Genomic DNA, 16049 nt, shown 5'->3' with positions numbered 1-16049 from the left:
TGTCCAACCAGCTCTGTAGACAACCTTGAAAAAATCTGGTGGCCCTGGGCAGAAGGGGAAAAAAGGAGGCCAAAGCAGACAGTGGGAGCAATTGGAGCAGCTATTCCTGTACCCAGGAGAGGCAGAGTGCAATCCAGCATCATCCCATTGAGTACTGGGGCTTACGGGAATGAACTAGAGTGACCGTTGCAAAGATAGCTCATGGGATGTAGCCAGGACATCTACCTAACTCCAGGGAGGGGAGCTGGCTGCTGGGTCCTTGCTAATAGAGTTCATAACTTAAAGCTCCAAGCTGGGACGTGTATTTCCAGCCTGCTGTGTATGTGTGTCTCTCTCATAAGCTTGGCTGAAGTGTGTGGCTTCTCCAGGGTTTTGTTTCCTATCTCTAGCATTAGCCATATTAATAGCTGGGGTACTTCTGATGTCTTGCTGGGAACCTGAATAGGCTATTCTGAAATGTTGAGGCCTCGGTGGCGGTACTATCCTTTGTTTAATAAATGGTATCCTTTTGGAATTGGAGTCAAGGGGGTGTCTACTCGGGGGAGAGGTGGAAACAGCCTCCTAAAAACCAGCTGTTGCTCAATTTGCTTAGTGCTGGGAGTAACCAGCTGGAGTGCAGCAAAGGCAAGAGGGAGGTTGGCCTTTCAGGTACATTTCCCCCAGCGAGCTCGAGCAGTCTAGGAGCAAGGACACCCTTACTGATCCGGCTCATCAGAGCGAGGCAAGACAAAGAGCCTAGCGGTGCAGGCTGCCAGGGTAAAGATACCCCTTTTAGCCATTCAACTCCATAAACTGGCTGGTGCCGCCAGCAGGGTGCTCTGATCTGTTGGCTTGATGAATTAGCCCTTTGCCTCATATGCCCTGCGCTCATCTGCAAACTTTGTTCCAGGAGAGAGGAAGGGTGTGTGTGTGTATTGCAGCCCTGCTCAGAGCTGGATTTCCTTGTTGCTTTAATTCCAGCACATTGGTTGCTCACTTTCCCCTGTGCTAGTTACCTGGGCTCATGTCTCAAACCCCTTCCCACCCCCAGCAATGCTGCCATGTCATGGCTTAGCTGGAGCTATGAATTGTGCCAGCAGCCAGAAGAACTGCTTCTGGCAGGTAAAAGCTAGTCTCCCTTCTGTGCTGACCCAGGAAAAGGATAATCTCCCTGCCACTCCCTTTCAGCCTAGTTCTGGACTCTAGTCAGCTCCAACCCTTCCCCCAGCTGGTGCAGTGTTTGCCTGTGGCATCATCCAGCTGGTCCCTCCATGTGCTGGGCCCTTGCTGGTCCATGGTCCAGGAAGCAGCCCTTGCCTGGTTGGATTCACAACAATGCACACCACACACTGGCAGCACTTCGCCCTGTTTCATGATCCCCTAGCAGCCTGCAAGCCTTGCCTGCTGGGTGGGTGTATAGGTGTGGTGGAGGGGAGATAGCCCTTGTAATGGGGCAATCCTCCAGAAGCGCTATGTGGCCTGTGCAGCTGGGCTGATGCCAGCTCCTGCTCTCCCAGGGCACATTGGCTGAGCAGGTTTCTCCTATGGCAGGTTTCACGGTGGTACATTGGGCTGGAATAACCAGCTCAAGATCTGTGGAATGAGACCTATGCCTGGCCTCAGTACTTCTTCCCCCTTGCCCTTGATTCACGTGACAGAGATAGAGGGCCTGGAGCAGGGGACTTCCCTATCTCAGGGGGCTGGCCCCTTAAATGAAGGTCCAATATCCCTGAAGACTAAACAGGTGCAGCCTGCTGAGGGATGGAGCAACACCTGCTCAGGACTATATCTAGGGAGGATAAGGGCCCCTCTGCACAAAGCTAGGCCCTGCAGGGCGGGAATAAACAGTACCGAGCTGTGGGGAGCAGTGTGATCCCTTCAGCAGGGTAAGGCTAGGGAGGGCAGAGGCATGGAGTTAAAGTAACCATAAGCCTGAAGAGAGGGCAGGTGGTAACTATTTTTGAGGAGGTGCAAAGCCTGAAACACATGGTGTAACAGGCTGGGGCTGAGGAATAAACAAAACCCCAGCAAAAGAGCTGTTATGAAGCATAAAATGTTTGCATAGTAGCCATGAAGGGTCAACAGGGAGTGGAGACAGATTCATAGATTAAGTCAGAAGGGACCATTATGATCATCTAGTCTGACCTCCTGCACAACACATGTCATGGTGGGGAGCAATGAGCTCCCCAGTCACCTACCCCTGCCAGGGCAAGACTGACCCTGTGTGCTCCTCTGCAGGGACTGCACTCAGCTAGTGTAGGGAGTTGGCCTCCACAGCCCATTGGATCTCCCTACAAAGCTGAGACACGGCCTCATTCTGCTCTTTCATCCCAGTGCTTCCCACTCGCAGCCCCTGCCCCCTCCTCTCTACCCAGCCCCAGGATATGCAGAGACCCCCCCCCCCATACCTTGCCCCCCTCCACATCCCTCCCCAAACCTGCTGAGTTGCTGTCTTGAGAATTCATAGCCCTGACATGCCAGGGGAACTCCCGCACGGCCCAGGCAGTGCTGAACAAATACACAGGGGAGCCTGGCTCTCTGCCCGACAGGAAGGGGGAACTGAAGAGTGGGGCAGGGTCCCCACCCCAGGAGCAGTCTGAAGGCACAGAGAGAGGAGACCCCTGCTAGGAGGAGGTGGAGAACACACAAAGATCCCTTCTCAGTACTGCCTCACGCAAAAGCTGCAGGGGGAGAGCAGGAAGAGCTCAAGCCCGTTCACCATCAGGTGGCAGAAGCCTGTGCTGTGCTTACAGTGAAGTAGCCGTTACAGCTGCTGAAGCATGTGCATGTGGCCCCAGCAACCCTTAGCCAAGCTCAGACAGATGTAAATCTTTTCATGTGCCACCCCCTTCCTCCCATCTGTCACCAGCTTCCTGGTAACAAGAGGACCTGTGCGCCCTAGGCAGGGTCTTGCCACAGCTCAGCTATGGCTCTCTGTGCCACGGTAGGGGAGGCAGATGAGCACAGCCCCACAACCAATGGCTTTCCTGTGCTCCACTGGAAACTCTGCTGCTCAGTTCAGTGGTTGCCCTGTCCCCTCTTGCTGTAGCACAGGGCCCTGGTAATTGGGCACTGTCATAACTATACAGCTAAGGGTAGCCTAGAATTCCTCCTTACCTGTAAGGGGTTAAGAAGCTCAAATAACCTGGTTGGCACCTGACCAAAAGGACCAATGGGTAAAGAAGATTCTTTCAAAGGGGGCGGGGTGGGGGAGGCTTTGTTTGTGTGTTCCCTGGGGAAGCAGAGCAGCATCAGGTCAGAAAACTCCTTCTCCTAAAATGAGTCTCAATATTGCAAAAAGAGTAAGTAAATAAGGCAAGGCTCGTTAGGTTATCTTTTGTTTTTAGCTTGTGAATTTTCCCTGTGCTAAGAGGGAGGTTTATCCTTGGTGTTTTTGTAACTTTAAAGTTTTGCCTAGAGGGCAATCCTCTGTGTTTTGAATCTGATTACCCTGTAAAGTTACCTTCCATCTTGATTTTACAGAGGTGCTTCTTTTACTTTTTTTTCCTTATAATAAAGTTCTGTTTATTAAGACTCTGGTTTACCTATTTGGTTGGTAGATTATTCTCAAGCCTGCCCAGGAAAGGGGGTGAAGGGGCTTGGGGGGATATTTTAGGGAAACAGGAATTCCAAGTGGTCCTTTTCCTGAATCTTTGTCTAACTCACTTGGTGGTGGCAGCAGTACCCATCCAAGGCCAAGGAAGGATTTGTGCCTTCGGGAAGTTTTTAACCTAAGCTGGTAGAAATAAGCTCAGGGGGTCTTTCAGAGTGGTGAGGGAACCCTGACAGGCACACCCAGGTGCACCGTATGAGGAGGCATGGCCAGGGCTGAAACCTCAGCTCTGGAGCTCAGAACTAGTGCCAGCTCTGAACTGACTCACCATGTGACCGTCCGCGCTGGTTGCCTCAGTTTTCTCCTCCATGCAATAGGGACTCTGGACACCACTTGACCCCGCTTCCTGGGGAGGGAACAATTCATTCACCAACGGCTGGAAGGAGGTGCTTGGAAATCCTCTGGGGGTGGGGGAAGGGGGAGAGGCTACAGCCAGGCACAGCCTGTACACTCCCTGCTCAGCTGGTGCAATTTATTGCTGTCCATGCCTAAGGGAGTTGAGCCCCAGCAGTAGGAGGCGCCGTTCAGCATCAGAGCAGGGCTGCTTTTAGAGTAACCCCGAAGTCAGAAACACCCCCGGGTGGGGGGGGGGGGGAGTGAAGGGGGAAGAAGCTGTTCACAGAATATTAGGGTTGGAAGGGACCTCAGGAGGTCATCCAGTCCAACCCCCTGCTCAAAGCAGGACCAATCCCCAGCTAAATCATCCCAGCCAGGGCTTTGTCAAGCCTGATCTTAAAAATATCTAAGGAAGGAGATTCCACCACCTCCCTAGGTAACGCATTCCAGTGTTTCACCACCCTCCTAGTGAAAAATTTTTTTCCTAATATCCAACCTAAACCTCCCCCACTGCAACTTGAGACCATTACTCCTTGTTCTGTCATCAGCTACCACTGAGAACAGTCTAGACCCATCCTCTTTGGAACCCCCCCTCAGGTAGTTGAAAGCAGCTATCAAATCCCCCCTCCTTCTTCTCTTCTGCAAACTAAACAATCCCAGTTCCCTCAGCCTCTCCTCATAAGTCATGTGCTCCAGTCCCCTAATCATTTTTGCTGCCCTCTGCTGGACGTTTTCCAATTTTTCCACATCCTTCTTGTAGTGTGGGTCCCAAAACTGGACACAGTACTCCAGATGAGGTCTCACCAATGTCAAATAGAGGGGAATGATCACGTCCCTCGATCTGCTGGCAATGCCCCTACTTATATAGCCCAAAATGCCATTGGCCTTCTTGGCAACAAGGGCACACTGTTGACTCATATCCATCTTCTCGTCCACTGTAACCCCTAGGTCCTTTTCTGCCGAACTGCTGCCTAGCCATTCGGTCCCTAGTCTGTAGCGGTGCATGGGATTCTTCCGTCCTAAGTGCAAGACTCTGCACTTGTCCTTGTTGAACCTCATCAGATTTCTTTTGGCCCAATCCTCTAATTTGTCTAGGGCCCTCTGGATCCTATCCCTACTCTCCAGCGTATCTACCTCTCCTCCCAGTTTAGTGTCATCTGCAAACGTCCTGAGGGTGCAATCCACACCATCGTCCAGATCATTTATGAAGATATTGAACAAAACTGGCCCGAGGACCAACCCTTGGGGCACTCCACTTGATACCAGCTGCCAACTAGACATGGAGCCATTGATCACTACCCGTTGAGCCCGACAATCTAGCCAACTTTCTATCCACCTTATCATCCATTCATCCAGCCCATACTTCTTTAACGTACTGGCAAGAATACTGTGGGAGACCGTGTCAAAAGCTTTGCTAAAGTCAAGGAACAACATGTTCACCGCTTTCCCTTCATCCACAGAGCCAGTTATCATAGAAGGCAATTAGATTAGTCAGGCATGACTTGCCCTTGGTGAATCCATGCTGACTGTTCCTGATCACTTTCCTCTCCTCTAAGTGCTTCAGAATGGATTCCTTGAGGACCTGCTCCATGATTTTTCCAAGGACTGAGGTGAGGCTGACTGGCCTGTAGTTCCCAGGATCCTCCTTCTTCCCTGTTTTAAAGATGGGCACTACATGAGCCTTTTTCCAGTCTGTTCTGTGCTGTGAGAACGAGGCGGGTGGGCAAGCGCTGCTGCTACATGTTATGAATTATACCCGATAGGTCACGCCCACAACTGCTGCGAATTATACCCGATAGGTCACGCACAGTTTGAATCTAGGCTGAGGCACATGATCAAAGTCCACAACTGCAGAGTTCCCAAAAAACCACCAAGTTTATTACGCTCGAGCGTGGTGCCCCCTTGCTAGCCAGAATACAGATTATACAAAGGTTATATACCTCTTAGCAAAGCATACTGCCCTTGTGCATCGGAAACCTTAGCCAATAAACAAACCCTTTTCTTATCTACCACCTATCCCTGCTTGGTGCATTCCTCGTGCTAAACTAGTATGTTAATTACACAGCATGGTACTAAAGCCATGCATCAGTAACTTTTATTATCAGGATGGGAGGCCTTACATCAAAGGCCAGGAGATAGGGAGTTAGGGACAGACAAAGAACAGATATCGGGAGTCAAGGCAGGCTGGAGACAAGGAGGAGGGTTTTCACAGGAATGCAGTATCTAAGGAACACTTCTCCTGCTACACGATGTGCTTCCTTTTAGACAATGGTGGGCCCCAAACCAAAATGGAGTCACATGTGCTAACTTTTCCTTAACATACAGAAGGGAACAGGCCATCATCTCTGGGGCAGGACTCTTTATTACAGCCACCGCACTCACAGCACCCAGTAACAGGGATGAACTGGGGGGGCCAGTGAGCAGTGGGCACAGGGATGACCACAGTCTCCCTGCTGGCCCCCATTCCCACCGATGAGATCCTGCTCTGGGCAGATCCAGGAGCATTGAGCCAGCTCTTGGCAGGACTCCCATTAACATCACTTCTGCTTGTCTTGCCTACAAAGGGTGTGCAAGTCAGCGCAGAAGGGCCCCAGGGACTTGCAGGGGGAGGAGGGTAAAGTGGGGGAGGTGCTCAGGAGCAGGGGGAGGTGGCAGAGTCACCCGCTCTGGCTCTGTAACCCTTCCAGCACAGCGCGCAGAACGGCTGCTGCTGCCACGGCCCCTGGGTCTGGTAGCTCCAGGCAGGCCGAGCTGATGTAACTGGCCCTGCCAGCGCCCGCTTCCATGTTCTTGGTAGATTCAGCCGCAGCCTCTGCGCTCTGCCAAGAGACCACGCAAGGGAGCAGGTTATGGGCGGGAGTGTCTCCAAGGGACATGGGAACACAACTGGGTCGGGCATGCAGCCAGTAGTTGGGGGAGAGGGGCTTCCCTCTACAACTCTCCCGATGCCCCTCCATCCTGCCCCCCTGAGCTGTGCCAATGCTCCTCAATGCTGATCCACAGCTCCCCTGCTATCTCAGCATCTCCAGAGCTCTGCTGATACCCATCACCCCCTGCTTTTGCAAATTGCACCATAGGAATTTTCCTGTCTGGACATAGCCAGGGCCTGTGTTTTACATTTCCATCAAAGACAGCAGTCCACTGGCACAGCACCCCCATGTCTCACGCTAGGCTTTGGCTCAGTTCTTGCTAAGAGCCATTCACCCCCCTTCCTGTAGCTTTCTCAAGGTGCCCAAGGGCTTGCCTGCCCCGACTCTGCTCATGAGACCAACAGGGTGACAGCCCCACATTCAACTCCTTTCATGCGGCTTTGGAATCCGCTCAGGGGCCCATTCAGCTGCAGGCTCCACCCCTTCACTAGCTCCTCCCTGTCCCACTGAAGGGTGGGGCCTGGTGGGAAGTGAGCTCTAATACCTGAACTGCCTTGGCCAAAACTGGCAGCAGGTCGGCGCCAGGGGCCTGCAGGGCACGCAGCTCCTCAGCAGCAGCACAGAGCGAATCCAGCTGCCCAAGACACAAGTGGAAGGAGTAGTGAGGGCAGGGCTCCTGGGAGACGGGGCAAGTGGCTGGGGTCAGGGTTACTGAGCAGAGGTTGCCCCTGGATCCCTCTGGGGCTCACTGGGGGGCAGTGCCAGCCTGAGCCAGCAGGGGGCAGTGCTAGATGGGGAATACCCCTGTGTCCGCACTGAATGGCCTCCCTTGCCTTCAGTGTTGCCTGTAGATGGGAGCAGGCATAGCACCAAGAGGGTCCCCAGTGGCAGTGTAACGGGCACGGGCAGAGCTTTGCTTAGTCCCCATCACATCATGTGCCCAGGAGGCAGGGCAGCTGCTTGTCACTCACCATGGTCCTGTCCCCGGGTGCGGCTCCCCCATACCTGGCACAGAAAGCAAAGGGATCAGTAGCGAGCACAGAGAAGTGCCATGGACCCACCGCGGAGGGGTCACAGGCTGCTGGTAGGGGTGGGAATGCCCCATTGCCCTTCCCACTCAGGGTCCCCCCTCTCCTGGCAGGGCCAGGCACTGCTGCAATTTCCCCCTGGACCCACATGACCCTCCACCCGCCTTGTGGGCTCTACTCACCGCTGCATGGCTTCGATGCCGGCCTCCATGGCAGCAGCCCAGGCCGCGGGGTCACTGTGGCTCTGCAGGGGCTGCGCAGCCGCCGTCAGGAACAGCCCGTACAGCTACAAGGGAAACGCCAGGCTGCTCAGTAGCAGTGCCGCCCTGACGCAGGGCAATGGGCACAGAGATGGCAGGGCTCCTACTCCCCCGAGGTGATGAAATACCATCCCTCCCACGGGGCGATCGGACACAGAATCCATATACCACCCCCAACCTTCCCGCAGGCCTCATATCTTCCCACAAGGGCCATAATGCACCCCCTGCCAAAAGGGGGGGCAGGGATCAGCTCAGCAGGGACAAACCTACCCAAGTCCCCATCTGTGGCACTCACCGCCCCTGAGGACCCCCCCATCTTCTCCAGCAGCAGCCTGGCCAGGGTGGAGAGGAGCTGGGACGGTCGGGCAGGCAGGGGCGTCGAGTTCAACCACTCCTGTATGGCTGGAGACACATGGCACCTCGGGTGAGAGGCGAAGGGGCTGGGCTTGAGAGCTGGCTCCCTCCAACCGGTCCCACCCCAGGAATAGCAAGGGCTTCGGGAGCAGAGGGGCACCGGGCAGAGCTCACAGGATGCTCCTGGGGCACAGGAGGGATCCTGAGATCCAAAGTCCTATGGGGAGCCAACCTGGGACCCCTGCTCTATGGGGGCCTTTGGGGAGCCAGCCTGGGTCCCTGTACCCTGGAGGAGTGATGTGGGGGAGGGGAGCCCCATGCCCTCCAGGGGGGATGTGCCAGATGGAGGGGAAGGGAGCCCCATGCCCAGGGGATAATGAAGCTGGTTCCTGGAAGTGAGCAGGCAGAGTGCTCTCAATGGGTGCACCACAGGCAGCGCCAGGGTGACCACCCCTCCCCCAAAGAGGGTGCCTGAGCCCCAAGTTGCCCAGTTCACGTGGCTATGGGCACTGAGGGGTAGCCAGGAAGCGGATGGAGACTCCTCTACCAGAGGGGGCTGGTTTGGTCCTTCCTGGCCAGGGCTGGATCAGAACTGTCCACTTTGGACTGAGATGCTCCCCAACCCTCCGTAAGCTCGCCAGCTCCTCTGCCCTCCCACAGAGGGAAGGAGGCCACCCCCAGAAGCCAGCGAGCTGGGATCCCTGTGCCTGTTGTGAGCCCCAGCCTGGGGGAGCTGCTATGGATTGTGGGATAGACACTGGCTCCCAGCACTGACCCCTGGCAGCCCGGGCATGGGTGCTGCCGCAATCGCCATCCCCCGCCGCGCGGTCCAGCTCATTGAGCTCCTCCTGCAGGCCCAGCAGAGTACTGCACACCCGCTCCAGAACCAGCTGCACCCGCTGGGAGGCTGGGGCTGAGGGAGAGAGGGGGCTGGTTAGATGTGGGAGGAGGTGCCTGGCTCGGCATGTGGGGCTGATCCTGCAACACTCATGGCTGTGCCCTCGCACACTCACTGCCCGGGCATTAGATCCTGTGACACGCGCATGCCCATGCCTGTGTGTCCCACTCAGCCTTGCCCCCATCTCAGCCCAGTGCCCTCTGCCCTGGCATCCTACAGCACACTACAAATGTCAGCGAGTCCAGGAGCACAGACCCCCATTTCCCCCCAGCCAGGCAGAAAGGAACCAACAGCACCCTGTCCTACAGATGGCGAAACTGAGGCACAGGGGAGAAGTAAATTGCCTATGATCACAGATGGTCAGCAGCTTAGATGGGAACACCAACTCCCATGCTCTAACTACTAGACCATACTCCCTTCCCAGTGCTGAGATAGAACCCAGGAATCCTGCCTCCAGCCCCACACTCTACCCACTGGACTCAACCCCCCCCCCGACCCCCCCTCATCTGAAGAGATAACTCAGGAGTCCTGATGGCCAGCCCTTCCTCAGCCCCACGCTCCCTCCCTGCAGCAGGCATAACAGGGCTGCTCAGTCTCTCTGTCCCCCTACCCGTCTCAGGACTGTGCCCACTCCCTCTGCCCTCAGCAGGCAGGGCAATAGCAGGGCCTCAGCCAGTGTCCCTAGAGCCCTGTCCAGCGATGACCAGGAGCAGAAGCCCCACCCGGTACCTCCAGCTGGGATGGGCTCCTCCACCTTAGGTCCCTCCTCAGGTGCAGCCAGCACTCTGCTCCGGCCTGTCACAGGTACTCGAGCCAGGTTGGGCCAGGCCACAGCTGTGGTCTCAGCATCTAGGGGGAAGACAGACGGCAGGGTCAGGCCCAGAACCCTAGCCCCTTGTAGGGTCTGGCTCCCAGCCGTCTGGTTAGGAGGGCTGAAGGATTAGAGCAGGGCAGGCCAGGAAACACAGGGTCCTCTCTGCCTGTGGCCAATCACAGCCCACCCACTGCTGGGCCCAGTCCAGGCTCATGGCCCAGCCCCAGGAGATGCCACCACCGTAGGCACTGAGGCCAAGGGCCCGAGGAGCTGGGCATCAGCTACTCTGCCCATGTGTGCCAGAAGGGGTCCCACTGCTGCCAGCCTCTGGCACCCCAAGAGCATCGCTTCCCTCCCATCCCTCTCGTGGGGGAAAGATGGCCCCTTGGCACCTCACCCAGGGCCATCAATCCCCGTTTCATCCCCAGCCCTGACACCAGGAGGGAAAGCCTCACCTTCCCCACAGCAAAGTCATTCGGCACTGGGGGGTACCTCCCCTGCCCCCATTCCCTGTATAACCCCTAGCCCAATGCCAGGGGGAAATCGATGCCCCAGGGCCTCACCGATTAGTCCCAAGAGGTCATCATCTGCCAGCAGGAGGGTGAGGGACACACCAGCCATTTCCAGTGCTGTCATGAAGGTGCCGACCAGGGCTCGGGCAACGCAAACACCTCGGTCCTCTGGGGTGAGAGGGAAGGGAGACTGTGTCGAGCAGAACAGGAACCAGAGCTCAGTGGGGACCCAGCAAGGGGATCGCAGAGGTGTTGGAGGAGGGGTTGGAGCAGGGGAGGGAGGGAAGGAGAAGAAAGCAGTCCCTTCTCTTCTTCCCCCCGCTCTCTCCCAGTGGGATGGCAAAGAACAGGACCAGGCAGGGAGATCAGGGGGTGGGTAATGGAAGCTAAAGGACCTCGTGGGATGATCCAAGGCCAGAAATCCAGGGCAGAGAGGTCCAGGGTGCAGTGCCGAGGGGCCCTAGGCACACACCTGGGGAGCATTATACACACAATCCAGGCACAGCCTCTACCCATGGGGAGGAGGAGAGAGACCCCCCTGCATCCCCTCCCATCTGAGCCCCTCCTCCTGCACTGTCCTGTGCCTGTCCCACCCCACTAGCTCAGGGCCAGGCCAGGCCAGGCCAGGTACTCACCAAGGCAGTGTACAGCCGCACCGGCCACCACACCCAGCTCCAGGAAGGACAAGCCGCCCAGGTTGTTCACCACCAGCACCACAGAGGCCCCTGGAAGGCAGAGGAGAGTGAGTATGATCCCTGCCCTGCACAGGCGGAGGCAGGTCAGGGGAAGGGGTCACTCACCGGGCTCCAAGGCCACGCGCGAGGCGTTGGAAGAGCTGCTCATGTGATCGAGCATCGTCTTGACGATTTCGTCCGCCGGCACCATCTGCAGGGAGAGGAGGAGATGGATGGGAGTGGGGCAGCCAAAGACTTGAGGACTGGCGAGGGGGGAGCCAACCTACCTTCATCCTGCGCACGCCCGCCTCACCATGAATCCCTGCGGAGACAGGAGGGGTCACCAAGGCCTCCGACTGCTTCCTACCCCTATTGCCAGCACCTGATTCCAAACCAGAGATGGGGCCTGGGCCATGGGCACCCACAACAGTGACCAGTGGGAGCTGCCTGGCCCTGGCCCCTAACCCCCTTCGGGCAGCACGGCCGCCCGGCCCGTACCCGGGACCCTAAACAGTGGATTCTTAGGCACCATTGACAATGAACATCTCAGGCCCATGGGCACCTGGGCCCAGTAGGTGATGGGTACCTGGACCGCCTTTGGACCCAAACACCCAGTCCCCACCCCCAGAGAGACAGCCACAGACAGAAGGGAGACAAGGGCAGAGGGATGCAGCCAAACGCAGGACAGGCACAAGGCAACAGACACACAGATGTGGAGGCAATTCCTTACCCAGGCCCAGCTCCAGCTCGTCCTGAGCCAGCTGAAAGGTAGGCCCTGAGCCAGGGACACTGCAGGGGGACAGGCTCACACCCAAGGTACCTGCATGGGGAGGGAATGAAAGAGTAACTTCACCTTCGCTGGTGACAGGCACAGGGATGCTGGGCCAGAAGGATCTTTCCATGTTTTCAGGGAGAACGACTCCAGGCTGTAATCAGTGCCGAGCCCTCTAGAGGGAGGAAGGCAGAGGTTACCTGGCAGGGCTGGGGCTGAGCAGGGGCAGGTACCAGGTCTAGAAGAACATCTAGGCATGGGGGCACCATCTAGGTTGGGACTTGAGATCTCCTGGCTGAGACATCCCCGGGGGGAGCTCCCTATTGCTGTGGGGCCACACGTCCCTTCCAGACCCCCTCCCTCACCCATCAGCAGCTCCTGGGCACTATGGTGGGAGGTGGTGCCCACCCCAGCCCATGCCAGGAGTCCCGAAGCACTCACCCATGGCTCCTGCAGCAGCCTTCACCCTGTGAACAACCTTCTCCAGGCTCGCCCCTGCCTCTGCCAGTGCTCCAGCCACCTGCCAGGAGAAAGGCTGTGTCAGAGCCAACTCAGGATGCTGCTCCTCCCTGTAGCCAGCCCTGAGCCCATGATGCAGGGCTGCAGTCAGGGGTAAAACCCAACACGGAGCAAGGCATCTGATTAGCATGCGTGCTACTGTAGCACCCACGGGCCCCAACGTTGGACCAGGCCAACTATGCTGGGCACCACACACACACACACACACACACACAGCAAAGAGATGGTCCGCCCTCTGAGAGCTCCCAATACATGGATGAGACAAAGTGGATGCAAACAGACAGTGTCTTGTGGCTACAGCACTGGGCTGGGACTCAGGAAACCTGGGTTCAATATCTGCCTCTGCCACAGACTGCCTGCTCCAGGTCCCTTCCGCAAAAAAAAAAAAGACATTTCTTTGGCCCGTCTTGTGCATTTCCATCACGTGTCCTTCAGGGCATGGACTGACTCTCCTTGTGTCTGGGCAGCACCAGGTACAATGGAGCCCTGATCTTTCTGGCCTCTACTTGCTAGGAGATACAAATAAGTCACTGCAGTAGTGACTGCCTAGAGCTAATCATCACAGAGAACCATTCCCCCACAACTTAAAGCAACAAACTCAATGCAGACAGCTCTGTGCCTGGATTCAAAGACTCCTGGTTGGGTGGGCGGAGCCTGTAACCCAAACATCACAGCTTCCTGCTGGCCCCAAAGCCTCTGCCGGACCCCGACTAGATGCACAAGTGAAAGTGACCAGGCTGACTGTCCTGGGAAAGCAAAGATGGGGTCAGTTACAACCCCACCAGAGTCCCTGGCACTGCAACCAGGGCCCTGGATGTGGACAGCTAAATCCCCTGGACAGGAACAGCTGATCAGACCCCTTCAGGCTATCCAGGAGATTTGACTCCAGCAGGCAGAGCTGGATCCAAGGCTGCTGGGAAAGTAATTGAGGGTTGGTGGTTTTGATCTGCAGTAGGCCCTGCACAGTGAATGGCCACTGGGGGGCTGCCCCATCCCACTCACCTTGTGTATGAGCACCGTGCCACACAGCCCTCTTCTCCCCGCTTTCTTCTGCGTGGTGAAAGCGCTGTCGTCACCTACCACCACCATCTGCACATCGGCCCCCTCCGCCCGCGCCCGCTCCAGTGCCAGCCCGAAGTTCAGCCGGTCCCCAGTGTAGTTCTTCACGATCAGCAGCGTCCCGGCTGAGGGAGACAGAAGGAAGCGAGGTGCCCCAGTTGCTCTCTGCCACTCTTAGGAGGGACCTCCCACCTGACACTGCACTTCTGTACCTGAGCCAGCCTGCGTCACTGCCCGGATTGCTGCCAGTATGCTGCCCACTGCAGGAGAGGTGAAGACGGCGCCAGCCACCACTCCGGTGAGCATCCCCTTCCCGATGTACCCTGTGCAGGGGAAGAGAGAGTGTGTCCTGTTAGGGGCCACAGTGGGAGAGCCTCACTTCCAGCATGCACTGCTTCCTGTCATGTCTTCAGCAATAGGATCCTCCACTACCGCCAACCCCGGCATGCTCCCGTATAGCAGGGCCCTGCCACCCACATTCAAAGGCCTGCAGCTGTACCTCCACGCTGCATTAGTGACTCACCATGCTGGACAATGAGATTGTCTCCTGGGCACTGGGCTGGTAACCCACCCTCAGGCTCCCGCGCTCCCCAACCACACCTCCAGCCTGGCCCAACTCCCTGTTCCTGGCACCACATACCTGCATGTGCGGGCTCATGTCCCGACCCTCCTCCAGATAGCAGCGCCACCCGTCCCCGAATGTTCTCCAGGTCAGATCGCAGTGCCACCTGGTGCCCTTGCAGGAGCTGGATGGCCGGGTTACAGGCCACCAGCCCAGCCAGCGCATCGTCCGCACAGCCTGGCACAGAGTTCACCAGCTTCTTGGAGACCTGGGAGGCAGTGAGAGAAGGAAGTCATGCAGCTCCTGACTGCACTGCTGCTGGCAGGGGGCTGGCCTGGGAGGGTGTTACCTGGGTAGTTAGGGGTAGATGAGTTACTGGAAACAGATATGCTTTGAATACACAATTGCAGGGGCTCAAACAACACTGCTCTGTTGGGAGGACTGGCTGGCTGGTGGGGGAGAAAGAAATGGACCTTTCCCCTGCCCTGGCTCCCATTCAACCCAGGGCAGCGGGACTGGCTGGCTCAGGGGGCTGAGAAATGGGATACGGTGCCTTTCCCCTGCAGGACACTGGGAGTTCCTTGTTACAAGGGAAGCAGAGGCATGGCTCCTCATAGGTCCCTATTACCGCACCATCCCTAACTCCACACCCTCATATCTTATTGCTCTATGCTGACACTCCCCTCCCTTGCACAACCCTGGGCCTCCCCAATAGATGCCAGCCCTGCTCTGCATGGGGACTGGCCCCCACCTGGCCAGCCTCTGCTCATAGAGCCCCACTGTGCCATGCATCTGGGGCATGGCTATGCTGCTGCCAGTTAGGGACCAAAGTCAGAGGTCCTTGTGAGGCATTTACTCAAGAAAATCTCCCAGTGACCCAGAGGCCTCAGGAACAGGACCTGGGACCAGAGACCAGTCAAATGCAGCCAGCACAACTACTCTGGGATGCCGATCATAGCAGGGTACCAGTACTCCTCATGCTGCTGGAGGGGCAGAGATCCAAGTCAGCCCATGCAGGGCAGAGGATTTACACCCCCATTGCAGTGTGAATGGGGCCCCAGCTATAGTCCCCCTGCCTATTAAAACCTCCTTTGAGGCTGAGACTCACCTGCATGGGGGCAGGATTGAGGCACCCGCATAGGCAGAGCAAATCCCAGCAAGGAGAAGAGGCCCGATTCCGCCTAGCAAAGCTGCCCTCACCTGGGGCAAGAGATCGGGGGTCAGATAGGAGAAGTAGCTCTGGGGATGAGTCGGGGGGACTTCTGTTTTGCTCCAGACGGACAGGAAGGGAGTGGGATGCTGGACAGAACAGCAAAGCAGCCCTGTGGTACTCAAAACAGCCTGAATCCTGGCTCCGGGGCCACGGACTTCAACCTAAGTCCAAACTCTGCCTGGCAACAGGAAGAGGATGTTGCAGAGGGGCAGGGAAGGGTGATCCCAGGATACACCCACCTGACCCTGCTCAGTGCTCCAGTGAGACGGGCGTCCCTATTGCCTGCCATGCTCCCAACCCAAAGGCCAAGCCTGGCACTTGGTGTAAAACACAGTTGGGTGACACCGCAACCCTGCTCCCTGGGCCGGCAGGGTCAGGTCCCTATAGGGCAGGGACACAGGGAGAGGCAGCAGGAGGGGAACGCGAGAGGGCACGGTGGTGGGGAAACTGAGGCAGGCGGCCACGGGGCTGACAGAGCGGGCACGACCCCTTCCATCAGGGGCATCACGGGGCAATGCAGCGGAGATAGCAGCCAGGATGCTGCCAGCATGGGCATGGCGGGAGGGATGAGGCAGGGAGCCACCCA

General features: G+C 57.1%; 1 protein-coding gene across 7 annotated transcripts in view; it reads right to left on the bottom strand.

Moving 5' to 3' along the window:
* Positions 1-16049, bottom strand: part of LOC140912472 (transmembrane protein 138) — a 41000-nt gene that overhangs the window by 24520 nt on the left and 431 nt on the right. For 4 of the 7 annotated variants that reach the window (XM_073346916.1, XM_073346915.1, XM_073346914.1 and 1 more), the window contains exons 2-18: positions 15359-15450; positions 14329-14518; positions 13901-14011; positions 13632-13813; positions 12552-12630; positions 12069-12158; positions 11626-11660; positions 11465-11549; positions 11300-11389; positions 10716-10832; positions 10068-10187; positions 9216-9353; positions 8382-8488; positions 8009-8112; positions 7770-7803; positions 7343-7432; positions 3861-3938 (exon numbers count right to left, since the gene is read on the bottom strand). In XM_073346916.1, the coding sequence (XP_073203017.1) occupies positions 3861-3938; positions 7343-7432; positions 7770-7803; positions 8009-8112; positions 8382-8488; positions 9216-9353; positions 10068-10187; positions 10716-10832; positions 11300-11389; positions 11465-11549; positions 11626-11660; positions 12069-12158; positions 12552-12630; positions 13632-13813; positions 13901-14011; positions 14329-14518; positions 15359-15364 (1656 nt within the window). In that variant the 5' untranslated portion in view covers positions 15365-15450. Of the gene's footprint in view, positions 1-3860; positions 3939-5438; positions 5582-5784; positions 6748-7342; positions 7433-7769; positions 7804-8008; positions 8113-8381; positions 8489-9215; positions 9354-10067; positions 10188-10715; positions 10833-11299; positions 11390-11464; positions 11550-11625; positions 11661-12068; positions 12159-12551; positions 12631-13631; positions 13814-13900; positions 14012-14328; positions 14519-15358; positions 15642-16049 lie in introns of those variants that run through there. The other 3 variants (XM_073346917.1, XM_073346920.1, XM_073346919.1) reach the window with 3 other exon arrangements.

This window comes from Lepidochelys kempii, chromosome 6, assembly GCF_965140265.1.
Source record: "Lepidochelys kempii isolate rLepKem1 chromosome 6, rLepKem1.hap2, whole genome shotgun sequence".
Lineage (NCBI taxonomy): Eukaryota > Metazoa > Chordata > Testudines > Cheloniidae > Lepidochelys > Lepidochelys kempii.
The sequence above is the reverse complement of the archived record's forward strand: the minus strand, read 5'-3'. Positions and strand labels throughout refer to the sequence as shown.